This window comes from Balaenoptera musculus, chromosome 2, assembly GCF_009873245.2.
Source record: "Balaenoptera musculus isolate JJ_BM4_2016_0621 chromosome 2, mBalMus1.pri.v3, whole genome shotgun sequence".
NCBI classification, from domain to species: domain Eukaryota; kingdom Metazoa; phylum Chordata; class Mammalia; order Artiodactyla; family Balaenopteridae; genus Balaenoptera; species Balaenoptera musculus.
The window spans coordinates 109,342,847-109,355,140 of NC_045786.1; the positions used below are offsets into that span (position 1 = coordinate 109,342,847).

General features: G+C 35.7%; 1 protein-coding gene across 3 annotated transcripts in view; it reads left to right on the top strand.

Annotated features, from left to right (window-relative positions):
• The window catches only part of NUBPL (nucleotide binding protein like), a 367,758-nt gene that overhangs the window by 352,491 nt on the left and 2,973 nt on the right, over positions 1–12,294 (top strand). For all 3 annotated transcript variants that reach the window (XM_036842440.1, XM_036842438.1, XM_036842439.1), the window contains 2 exons: positions 1,223–1,343; positions 4,942–5,024. In XM_036842440.1, coding sequence (XP_036698335.1) covers positions 1,223–1,343; positions 4,942–5,024 — 204 coding nt within the window. The remainder of the gene's footprint in view (positions 1–1,222; positions 1,344–4,941; positions 5,025–12,294) is intronic.

Sequence of the window (12,294 nt, forward strand, 5' to 3'; positions counted from 1 at the left end):
TTTCTCTTTTCAGAAAGAATAACAAATTTGATCACCTTCTTATTTATATGTTTCATTGTGGACTATCGGTGCTATTCTGCATTTAAAATGCAAATGTTCTAATAGAGATATCTCCCATAATGATAATCTTATTGGTGGGATTGATAGGATGATACAGACATTATTATCTCTAAGCCTCTGATAGTTGTTTTCCCCATTTTTATTCTAGAAGAGAACCACGGCTTCCCATCAATAAGAAGTAAGATTAAAAGGATCATGAATAAGGATTATATTTGCAGAACCTGTCTATTTATTCAACAAATGTTTATGAAGTATCTAGTTTGTGCCAGAAGTTGGGGAAACTCAGAAAGAGATGGACACTTTGTATATAGCTTTAATTTTTTGCTTTGAACAATAACATTTTGATAAGAGCTGAGTTTCAGTATTTTGCTGGCTGTGTCAGTTTTCTCACCTATAGAAAGGAGATGATAAAAACCCATCTCATAAAGTTCTGTGAGGAGTAAATAAGATAGTGCATATAAAGCACTTATCCCAGTGCCTGACATAGAATAAGCGCTCAGTATGTGTTAGCTGTTATTTACTGTGAGGCTTTGTCCACAGTTAGCTTCTTAACTATTTCTTTTCCTGTGTTTCTTCCTGCTATTTTTCCCATGTTGCCCTTAGAAGTGAATTTCTAAAACGTACATCTTATTGTGTATCACTGCTGCTTTGGTACCATCTCTGTTGTCTCAAGAAGAAAGTCTCAAATACAGGGATGGCATTTGGCACCTTACCATCTGACCCTGACCTTTCTTACCAAACTAGCTTCTGCCTTGGCAGCTTACTGGGTTGCAGCCCAAATAGGTCATACAAGTTGTAGTCTGCTGCCTTGGCTTATGCTCTTTCTTCTGCCTAGAATTCCTGCTGTAGGCCTCAACCCCTCTTCTCACACTCAACCTGAAGAAGCAATTCTCTGTGGGCAACTCAGAGGTCCCTCTCATTCTTCCCAAACAGAATTTTTTGATCCCTGTCATTTATAACTCTTTAGCATTTATCTCATTATTAGAGTTAATGACATGTGTCTTGCTCTCCCACCAGCTTGAGTTCCTTGAGAGCAGAGACCATAACTTATTCATTATTGTATCACTGGAACCTAGTAGGCATGCAGTAAAAACTTGTTGAAATAATGGATTGAAACTTGGTTTAATTTTGTTTTGATTTCAGTGTGTCTTTATTATTCTAGGTTCTGGGCCTTGTCCAAAATATGAGTGTTTTCCAGTGTCCAAAATGTAAACACAAAACTCATATATTTGGTGCTGATGGTGCAAGGAGACTAGCACGGACCCTTGATCTTGATATTCTAGGTAAGACCACAGGATATTCTTTTGTAAAGGAAATGGCATGGTGATGAAGAATGTCTTAAAAAAGGATGAATTGCTTTTGACTTTGTGTTTTAAATTGTTAGTATAGCACAGTTCTGTGTATTAACCTTTCTTTGGCTTTTTGTGATACTTCATTAGTGGAAGGCTTTTTGAATAGGGGGTTTGTTCTGCCAATTATGATAACTCTTGCTATAGATAAAAACTGCCTATAACTTGAATTTGAGAGGAGAGTTTTGTGGTTTGAGTACTGTGATTTGAAGCCCACATTTTAAATAATGATCATCAGTTTGTTTGCTAAGTTGGGAAGACAGCTCTCAGTATAAGCAGATATATACAGAAATACCTGTTCTGTATGTTGTAGCAACCTTTGGAAGTGTCAGTTCTTGGTATGTGTGAAGAAATGCCTTCCTGATCAGTTCTGAATTTATTAGTCCTTTTGCTGTAGAAAACAGTATTTTCTGTTTTCTGTAATCTTTTTATATGTAACCTTTTTATTCTGTAATCTTTTTATGCCATGTCTATAAAATATGACACTTGAAATTTACACTGTCTATACAGTTCATGTTACTGAATTGAAGGATTCATTAGTGTTTTGAGGAGAAGTAAAATCATGTGTTAAAGGAGCAAAACACAGATTTTAGATAAAACATGTTTTGTAACAAATCCAAAAGCAACTTAATGGACTTTTTAGGAAACATGTTTTGATATTCTACTATGAGTTGTTTTTTTTTTTTTCCTTAATTAATTAATTATTTATTTATTTAATTTTTGGCTGCATTGGGTCTTCGTTGCTGCCTGTGGGCTTTCTCTAGTTGCGGGGAGCGGGGGCTACTCTTCATTGTGGTGCGCGGGCTTCTCGTTGCGGTGGCTTCTCTTGTTGCAGAGCACGGGCTCTAGGCTCATGGGCTTCAGTAGTTGTGGCTTGTGGGGTCTAGGCTCACAGGCTTCAGTAGTTGTGCCACACAGGCTTAGTTGCTCCACGGCATGTGGGATCTTCCCGGACCAGGGCTCGAACCCGTGTTCCCCGCATTGGCAGGCGGATTCTTAACCACTGTGCCACCAGGGAAGTCCCTACTTACGAGTTTCTGTTCTGAGCAAAGGCAGATGTTAGATGCTAAATAAGGGAGGCATAGAGTGAATTATTAGTTTAGGGTAGTTAACAATTAAGATCCCTTAAAGATCAAGGAGTTTCAAAACATTCTTTATTATAATTAAGTTTCTAAAAGTTGATGTTAAATGTATTATTGTTTTTATGCATTTGTACTAAAGCAGCTACCACAGTACCAGGTGAATACTAATGATATATTTTGATACATTGTTATAATTATAGCTACTAATTATATTCTGCAACAGTTTTTCATTTAACCTAGGAAGTTCAATTTCCCAAATCTGCATAATAACATAACAGATTGACATTCACTTATATAATAAAGTAAATGTGTAATTATAATGACGTTATTGAATTACGCTGACAGTATTATAATTCCCTAATTTATGAATGGGTGGTATGATTTTGTAAGTCAGTTATTTAGAATTTGAAACATGTCTCCTAGAGAAACAATTTCACATATGGAAGATACATTTTAACTAACAGCTCACAAGTGTAATCAGAAAATCAGAAACACTGATTACTGATCACAGAAAGTGGGTAGTGCTATAGACTGCTGTATCTAAAAGTGTTATGGGAAAAATAATTTAAAGTTCTAATGTAGAGCACATCTCCTCCTTTTAATGTGGTCATGGGACCCAGAGGGATCTCCCATGAACTGGAGCAGGGGCTCTGATGATGCAGAGGTTGGAATTGGGAATGAGGAACTGAAATCAGGGAAAGAACTCTCACAGCTATGGCCTCCTGGCTGGGTGAAACCCCCAGGACCCTTTACTGACTCTCTGGCTGCCTCTTATTTTCTTCCATGGGCCTGTGTTTCAAATGATTATTTGGTAAAATGGCTCTTCAGAACTTTATCCATATTCACCTACAGGGACAGTTTGTACATAGTAGTTAAAGCTCTCAGATCATGCCACAGAAACCCCTTTAACTTATGTCTCTGAAATGTGCTTCCTTCAGCCCTAACCCCTCAAAAATACTTTTCAAGGCCAGGCTGAACCTCACCCACTCTTATTACCTTTACTCCTTTTTATCCTTCTCTGTGTACGATTGTTAGCCCATTACTGCTCTCACTGTGCCACCTGTTTTCTAAAAAGGTTTTCATCTTTCTTGTTCTACTCTTCTGCAGATTGTGAGTCTCTGGAGGGCAGAAGTGATGTCACTAGGTGGCTATAAAATGGAGAAGGGTTTACTTTTTTTTCTTTCATTACTGCAGTAGAAATGAAAGCATTCAGGATTCTTTACTATATAATGGCAGTTCATAAATCAAGAGAAAAAACTTTGTGGGTTTCTAAGTATTTTCTGTAATATCTTCTCCTGCCTGCCCCTGTGATAGGTTCCTACAGTCTAAAGTTGATCTGTAGAACAGACATCAAATTTACTGGAAAGCTGGTCTTTAAATGGTTACTGAAGTATTCATGTATTTTGTCTCTTGAACTTTTAGGAAAGAGTTAAAGAGTTGGTTAAGATCTCACAATTTGCTGGTAGGAGGAGCATGAAATATCTGTTCCTCCACGTAGCTCATAATATAAATTGTAGTAGGTTCGTAATTTTGTAAAACATTCTTCTGCATTATTTCCATTGCCTGGCATGGTGCTGAATGAATTCTTTATATAAAACACACACACACACGTTTTAATAACCTTTGGGTAGACTTGGAGTAGGTATAAGAATGCTGAGTACCATGACAAGTCAACTCTTCTACTCCTTTTACTGCATTTTTAATCTCAGCCTTTTGAAAGGCTTTATTTGTGATGGTGTGGTAGAAAGAGTCAATTGGATGATGGATCAGAGCATTTTTCCTCTAAATCCTACTACCTAATATATCCTCAGGGAAGACACATATCCTCTCTGACCTCAAGTCTGTATATTGGGGGTTCTTATATATTTTCTGAGAGCTCATCAAGCTCACAAGTTATATATAATGCTATATAGATTAATACATAATAAAAGAAAAATAATTCTATCTGATAAAGAGGCAGATAGTTGAAATAACAGGTCTGGCCTACTTTTCAGCAGTTCTCTTAGCTCAGTCATCTGCCATCAGGAAGATTATTTTGTTGGCTTTTTTTAAACTACTTTGCCGCCCCATCTTTTCCTCTTCAATTTCCTCTTATTATGTGGCAAGATATGTCTATATCAGTTATTACAGGGAGAAAAATTTACAGATGTCTTCCAGGCCATTTGTTGCTGAAAGACTTCCAGCAAAGAATAAATCAGAGGCCTTATTCCATGATTGGCTGCCACACTGCTGTCATATATACATATGTGATCATGGAACTGCCCTCAAATGGAATATTTTGCCCCTAATTTTCATTTGAAATTTGTTTTTCAGAGATTTAGCAATTTGAGGATAGTCATAACTCAAGTTGATTCGAGTTGATTTGTTTCTTTCTGCAATTCAAAGAATTAAATTCCAAAAGCCTATATAAACTTTTGCGGTACTAATGGATATCTGGTGGGCTCTTTTAGGAGACATTCCCTTACATCTTAATATACGGGAAGCTTCAGATACAGGCCAGCCGATTGTGTTTTCACAGCCTGAAAGTGATGAGGTAAGTTATATTTCTAAATATGTATTTTAATTTCTTTTCACAGGTTATATACTTTTTGATGTATAGAAAGAAAGTTGGGGAGATCAAGTTTGTCTATTTGGAATGCATATGTTAAACAAAGATTAGTTAACTTATCCAAAGTATCTTTAAGTTACTATTTTATGTGGTAGACATACCAGTGCTGACTCTGAATTATCAACTGGACACGTTCACCTAGAAAGAATCATCACCCAACCAGTTTTTTCATGAAGAACACGAACAGTAAGCGCTTGTAGAGTTCTTATCTTGCTGGCTAGCAATATCTAACTGCCCGAGGTTATTATATTTCGGTATTAGAAGTTCAGCTGATTGTTGGGAGAAGGAAACCTAATACAAGAAAATATTGAGTCGGATATAGGGAAACTGTATATACCTTTAGAGACGGGATTTTCATTGCATTTATTTTAATAAATAAGATTGAGGAGGTGAGGTGGGAAAACTAATAGTGTTTCATTAGCTAATATCATTGGGGATACAGTTGATAGATTTTCAAAGATTGCTGAAGCTTAATGCCTTTCAGCATAAATTCTTTAATTTTACTCCTTTTTAAAATAGAAATAAAATCAGCCATATATATCTCTTCTTTCCTAAGTAGCAGTTGCTATTTAAATTTGAAAGTGAGCCATCATCTGGTACATCAGTTTTGATGTAGTTTTTGTGCTCCTTTGCCAAACAGCCCCAATCAGTCTTTTAGTAGTTTCTTTTTTTTCCCGTATGTAATGAGTATAACTTTAGAGTACCATTATTTTGTCTGTCCATAACTACTACCCCTTTCATTCTAGTTTGCTTCCTCTAATCCCATGTGACCTGGAAAATAAAAGAGCCAAGCTTGGTTAGAGCTGTGAATAAAGTAAGGGCAAAACTGACAGTCAGGAGTCTCAGATTGGTAAAGTAGATTCATTCTGAATTATCTCTTTTAGGTGCCCAGAGCTCCTTTCTCTTTCTTAAGGGTTGGCAGTTATGGTATAGGTGATTGGGTTGCTGGGAATATGATCTCTGAGTAAATGTAGTGTAGTACTTATCATTGTTTTTCTTTTCTCTGCCTTTTAGGTAATAAATGTTAAGTTTCCTTTTCAGTCTTTTCTTAGAAATCTTTCGGATAAGCAAAAACCATAACCTTTTATTGCTTTCATAGTTGAAGTCTGGCAATCCCAACTACCATAGGTGTACTTTATGCAGTGAATGAAAAGTTGTATGAAAATTGAGGGTTTTTTAAATTACACACTTTTAAATGCTTCCTGAGAACAGACTATTTAAAGACATTCTGTGGTGAATACAAATAATTACCTACTAGTTTATTCAATTATGAATTTACATTTTTAAATATTTTCCCACCTGTCCATTATTGCTTTTTTTCTTTGAGATTCTCCAAAAGCAAGAAACATTTCAAAAAGTTAAAGGAATGTAATATAACAGAGAGCATATAGCAACCATCAACAGGTAATATGATTTAAAACTCTAAACAGCAGTGTTTGTAGAGTTTGTTGGAGTTACATGTTCTTAAAATCTCATTTACATTTACATAAACATTAGACCTATTATTTTGCTGTTGCTGGGTGACATTTATGGGAATGTGAGCAAGCTGCCTCTTTGGGGTTTAAGTTAGATTTGATTTGGTGAGGTCTCTGCTAAAGTAGTAAGAATTTCATGCACCACATCGTCAGCCTTACATGTGAAGACTTCTGCCTTATATATGAAGACTTCTGAGCAATTTTAAGATTTAGACGTGTCCATGAAAAGGAAAAAAAATGGAGCCTTGTATTTATTTTGTTTCCATGGAAGTTATTGCTTCCTACTCTTAGATTGTAGACATTCATTATTATTAACCATCTTCCTAATAATAATAGCAGTTAGAGTATGCTAGACACTGTTAGACATTTATATACTTTCTATGCTCACAAGAACTTAATGTAATATATAAATAGTCCGCATTTTGCAGATGAGGAAACTGAGGCTCATAGAAGCTAAATAATTTTCCCAAGGTCACAGAACTAATAAATGGCAAGGTGTGATTAAAAGGCAAGTCTGTTCTTTCCAAATGTTGTTGTCTTTCCATTGTATCACCTTCTGGGTCCTCTACTAATAGCCGTGATTTCCTCAATTCCTTCTAAGAAGTGAGTACAGTACTTGAGTGTATTAAATACAATATATTATTTGATTCTCATAGCACATTTGTGAGACATGTATGATAACCTCCATTTCTCAGATGAAGAAGCAGAGATCCATTTATAGTAAGGAATTTGTCCAAGGTAGTACCAGAGGCTATTTCCACACTCAGCTCTGAAACCATAGCCCATGTATCCTCTTCCCGGTGCAGTATCTGCTTCCCTTCCTAATTAATTGCAAGATTACTTCAGTGTCTGTCTATTGTGTATATTTAGGCTAGCTTTCAGTTCACCTCCTTTTCATATCACAGAGATCTAGAGAAGAGGGTGGGCACACTCTGCCCCTCAAGTCCCACTGGTGTGCACAACCACAGGGCATAATACAGAGAGGATCCTAACCTGGGTCTGAGAATCCCCTGAAGTTATATCCGGAATGTATGAGTGTGCATTTTTCTGGGGAATTGAACAAGGGCTTTATTAGATTCTCAAAGAGGCCTCTGCATGAAAGGAAAAGCGTTGATCTGTATTAGCTTGGGGTTTCATTAAGAAGAATGCCACTTTCTAAGTGTGACCTTAGGCAAGTTCCCTCATGTCTCTGAACCTTTCTCTCCATCTGTAAATTGATATCATAATGAGAAGGATTAAATGAGATGATAATGTGAAAATACTTTGAAAAATGCCAAGTAGAATACAACTATGAGTATTTGTCTTCTGAAATGTTCTGTATAAGATGCTATAATAATAAATGTCTTTCTTCTGCCCTTTATCAAAGGATTGAGTCCATTTATGCCCTTTCCCTTACATAGCTTCAAGTAAATGTCACTCTTTGGTGACATCTAAAAATCAGAGCAGAATTTGAATCATGAGATATGGGTAGAATACTCAGCTTCAGCGTTAAAGATATTAAGTCCTAGATATTAGGAAGCTGTTGCTGAGTCCTGGAATCAGGATCCTTCTGGTTATTCTTATGGTGAATCTTACCTCCTGATAATCCCCTTCCCTTTTCCCCTATGAACTTAAATGGAAATACGCTCTCAGAAGCTGGTCACAGCCCTCTGAACAAATTCTGCCATATGCATGGAAGCTTAGTGCCCATTCTACCTGCATGTTTTCATTTAAAGAATGAAGGAAGTGTTTACTTGCCAACGTGATAAACTTCTGCAAAAGTTAATGGGACGGAATATGCAAAATTATTTGTTAATTGTTAGCCCCTTAGATTGATACTTTTTATTGTTTGCTTTTAGGGGTTTAATACAGGCAAATTTATTAATAAGTAAAAGTTTCATCTTTAGCTTTTTGTCTTCTTTCTAATTCCACCTTCTCTTCTCCATCTTCCATCACTCCCTCCTCTCAGCACCAGGTTCCAGGGCTCTCATTCTCTGCCCATAAAATCTTTTAAAATTAGGCATTAGGGATTTAACTCTCCCAGTAATATTTAACTTTCAGAAGAGACAAACACTAAAAACACAGTGATTAATCGAAAGGTATGAAATGTGCTGACTTTGAGGCATCATTGGAAAAGTTGGGAAGGGTTACAGTACCAATTAAAAAGCTCCATCAGGCTTCTGCCTACTCAGCCAAAGGCCAGAACCTTCTGAATACGTGCACCACTGAGGAAAGGGGAGTAATTGAAACTCCAAATACAAGTAGTGTGAAATAGCCAGAGAAAGCAATAGAGGAAGGGAGAGAAAGTGGACACTTTAGGATTCAGAACTTTTAAATTCAATAGCATTTCCTCTTGTTTGTGTAATTATAATTGTTCATTCAACTATATCTACCTTTTGCCTTTGATTGAGTCCAGGACACAGTGATGGACTCATGATTGACTATTAATTTTGTGGTTTCATTCTTTTTGTCAAGTGAAAATCTTAATATTGGTGTGTTAAAAGGTGTGCTATAAGATATTCCTGGTAAAGACGTTTAAATGTAAGTAGAAACTTTATTATCTTATCATTTCTACATTATTACCTCATAGTCCTAATATGAAATGACTGTGTATGGAAAATTAGAACTTCAAATATTTAAAAACAAAGACAAAGGGAAAAACTCTCCATAAAACTTCTGCACTTTGGTTGCCATCCAGTTCCTTTACTTGGTAATGACAGAGCAGACAAATAAGATCCAGCTGTATTATCTGTGTCTCTAGATGGCCCAATGAAAGATCTTGAATAGGAGAGAAGGGTTAGTTCATGTAGAGTTGAGTTGGTGAGAAAGAGAGTATTAATAGTCTGAGAAGTCTAAATCATATTTTTTACATATGACATGTATGTGTTTGCTTTTCCTAGTTGTGGATTAAACAAAAGGAAGGGATTTAATTTACTTATCCTCAGGCAGGGAAAGTTTCCAAAAGGATATGTTAATATGAGCTCTTCAATGAGATTGTAAATTACTTGAGGACATAATAGTAATAATAGTAGCCACTAGTATTTATTATTTGCTTCTTATATTCCAGTACTTCACATAGTTTATTCTTACTTAATATGCCCCCAAGCCCTTTGAGGTAGATACTATTATTATAACCATTTTACACATATGGAAACTGAGCCTAGAAGGGTTAATTAACTTGCCCAGGGCCAGTGTTAATAAGTAATGGAACCAGGATTTTAAACCATACCTGTCTGATCTCAAGGCCCCACCTCTTCACCAGTGAGCACTTCTGCCTCCCTTTTTTATTGTTACCTCCCACAGATTTCCCGAAACAATGCCTTGCACACAATAAGAACCAAAAAGTATTTGTTGAAATGATACTGCACTGGCTGAAAAAATTCAATCTCAACAGTTTTGTGGAAATTGAAACTGTTAAACTAAGCACTTTTAGTGGTTTCTCAGCAAATAAAAATCTAACCATTGCTTTGAGTGCGATATATTGAAAGTTTAAGCTTGGAGATAGTCCATTAAAAAGCGAAGGTTAAATGTAGCAAATTTGATTATTATGGAATCATTCAGTATTTTGTGCAGTCAGATAGGTTTATGTCTCTAATTTAACAAAAATTAGAACTAAGGTTACAGAATGATGGCCTCAGCTTGCCTTAGTGAGCTTTAAATTTTCATCATAAAATTAGGCTTTAAACACCTAGAAAAGCTACTGGGAGATAAAAGGTATTTATAAAGATGGATGTGTTAGCATACAGTATTTGTTTTTCTCTTTCTGACTTACTTCTCTCTGTATGACAGACTCTAGGTCCATCCACCTCACTACAAATAACTCAATTTTGTTTCTTTTTATGGCCAAGTAATATTCCATTGTATATATGTACCACATCTTCTTTATCCATTCATCTGTCGATGGACACTTAGGTTGCTTCCACGTCCTGGCTATTGTAAATAGAGCTGCAATGAACACTGTGGTACATGACTCATTTTGAATTGTGGTTTTCTCAGAGTATATGCCCAGTACTGGGATTGCTGGTCATAGGGTAGTTCTATTTTTAGTTTTTTAAGGAACCTCCATACTGTTCTCCATAGTGGCTGTATCAATTTACATTCCCACCAACAGTGCAAGAGGGTTCCCTTTTTTCCATACCCTCTCCAGCATTTATTCCTTGTAGGTTCTGATGAACCTAGGGGCAGGACAAGAATAAAGATGCAGACGTAGAGAATGCACTTGAAGACACAGGGAGGGGAAAGGGTAAGGCTGGGACGAAGTGAGAGAGTACCATTGACATATATACACTACCAAATGTAAAATAGATAGCTAGTGGGAAGCAGCCGCATAGCGCAGGGAGATCAGCTCGGTGCTTTGTGACCACCTAGAGGGGTAGGATAGGGAGGGTGGGAGGGAGACGCAAGAGGGAGGGGATATGGGGATATATGTATACGTATAGCTGATTCACTTTGTTATACAGCAGAAACTAACACACCATTGTAAAGCAATTATACTCCAATAAAGATGTTTAAAAAAAAAAGATACATGGCTGAAAATCAGCACTTTTAGATTTAAGAGAAATATTTCTTTATAAAGTATATGTTATTTCCATTTTTAAACAAAGTCTGTTGTTTCTGTTAACTATAGCAGAGACTGAAACCATTTTTAGATAGAGAATTATGATTAGAATTACTTGTATTTTGGATTTACTGTTTAATATGTGATGTGGTAGAAGGAGCTGGGCTTTGGAGTCAGGCGGACCCACGTGTGAATGTTCTCCAGCCTGCTGACTTTGTGACTTTGAGCAGACAACTCCAATTTCTTCATCCACATTGAACCAATGGTGTTTATTTTACATAAGTGAGATTACTTATGAGATTACATAAATGAGATTACTTATACTAGTACTTGGTATAGTATGTACTCAGTAAAAACGTGTAAGGCCTTATTCATGTTTTGATAGCTATTCTTTAAAAAAAGGACGCAAATGAAATTTTAACAGTTTCCTGTTAAAATAAAGTATAATTCAACTATTAGGGATTGAACATAGTTGTTGTTTTTTTCTGGGATCTGACATAGGTATTCTGTTTATTGACATAGGTGTTGAGTTACAGAGGTGTGTTCAGTGTGTACAGTTTCACTGATCTGTGCACTTAGGACCAGTGCATGTATTTTAAAAAGTTTTTTAAATATGTATCATCAATGAAAAAGTAGCATTGGAAAGTAGATTTATGCGTAATGTCCTTACACTGTCAAGGTAGATCTTAAAGGTATTAAATAGAATTACTCTCTGATTATTTTTAAATTATACTGATGTTTCTAGGTTAAAAACTGACAAATATTAAATATACAACTTCCAAAGAAAAGGGGTCAAGTGTATACTTATTTTTAAAAGTTAGTAGAAAATAAGTTAACATAGCTTGAATAAGAAATTAAACCAGGTCTTTTGGAGAGACCACAAAAACTTGATAAATACAAACCCAAATATATCAATTATTAATATTAATATAAATAACCAGTTGCTCCTTTTAAAGTCAAACATTTCTGACTATAATCATTGGATTTTTTTTCAAGAAGTAGAGCCAAAATATAAGATTTAAAGTAGTAACGTGAAACATATATTTTATGTTTCAACAATGAAACAAGTAGCATGGCAGTATACATACAGACAACATACACTTAAAGGTTTGTCATTATTGTAATTAGTATCATTTAAAATTTTCATAATGAACAATTTTCCAACATGTTGATTGAGAGATAA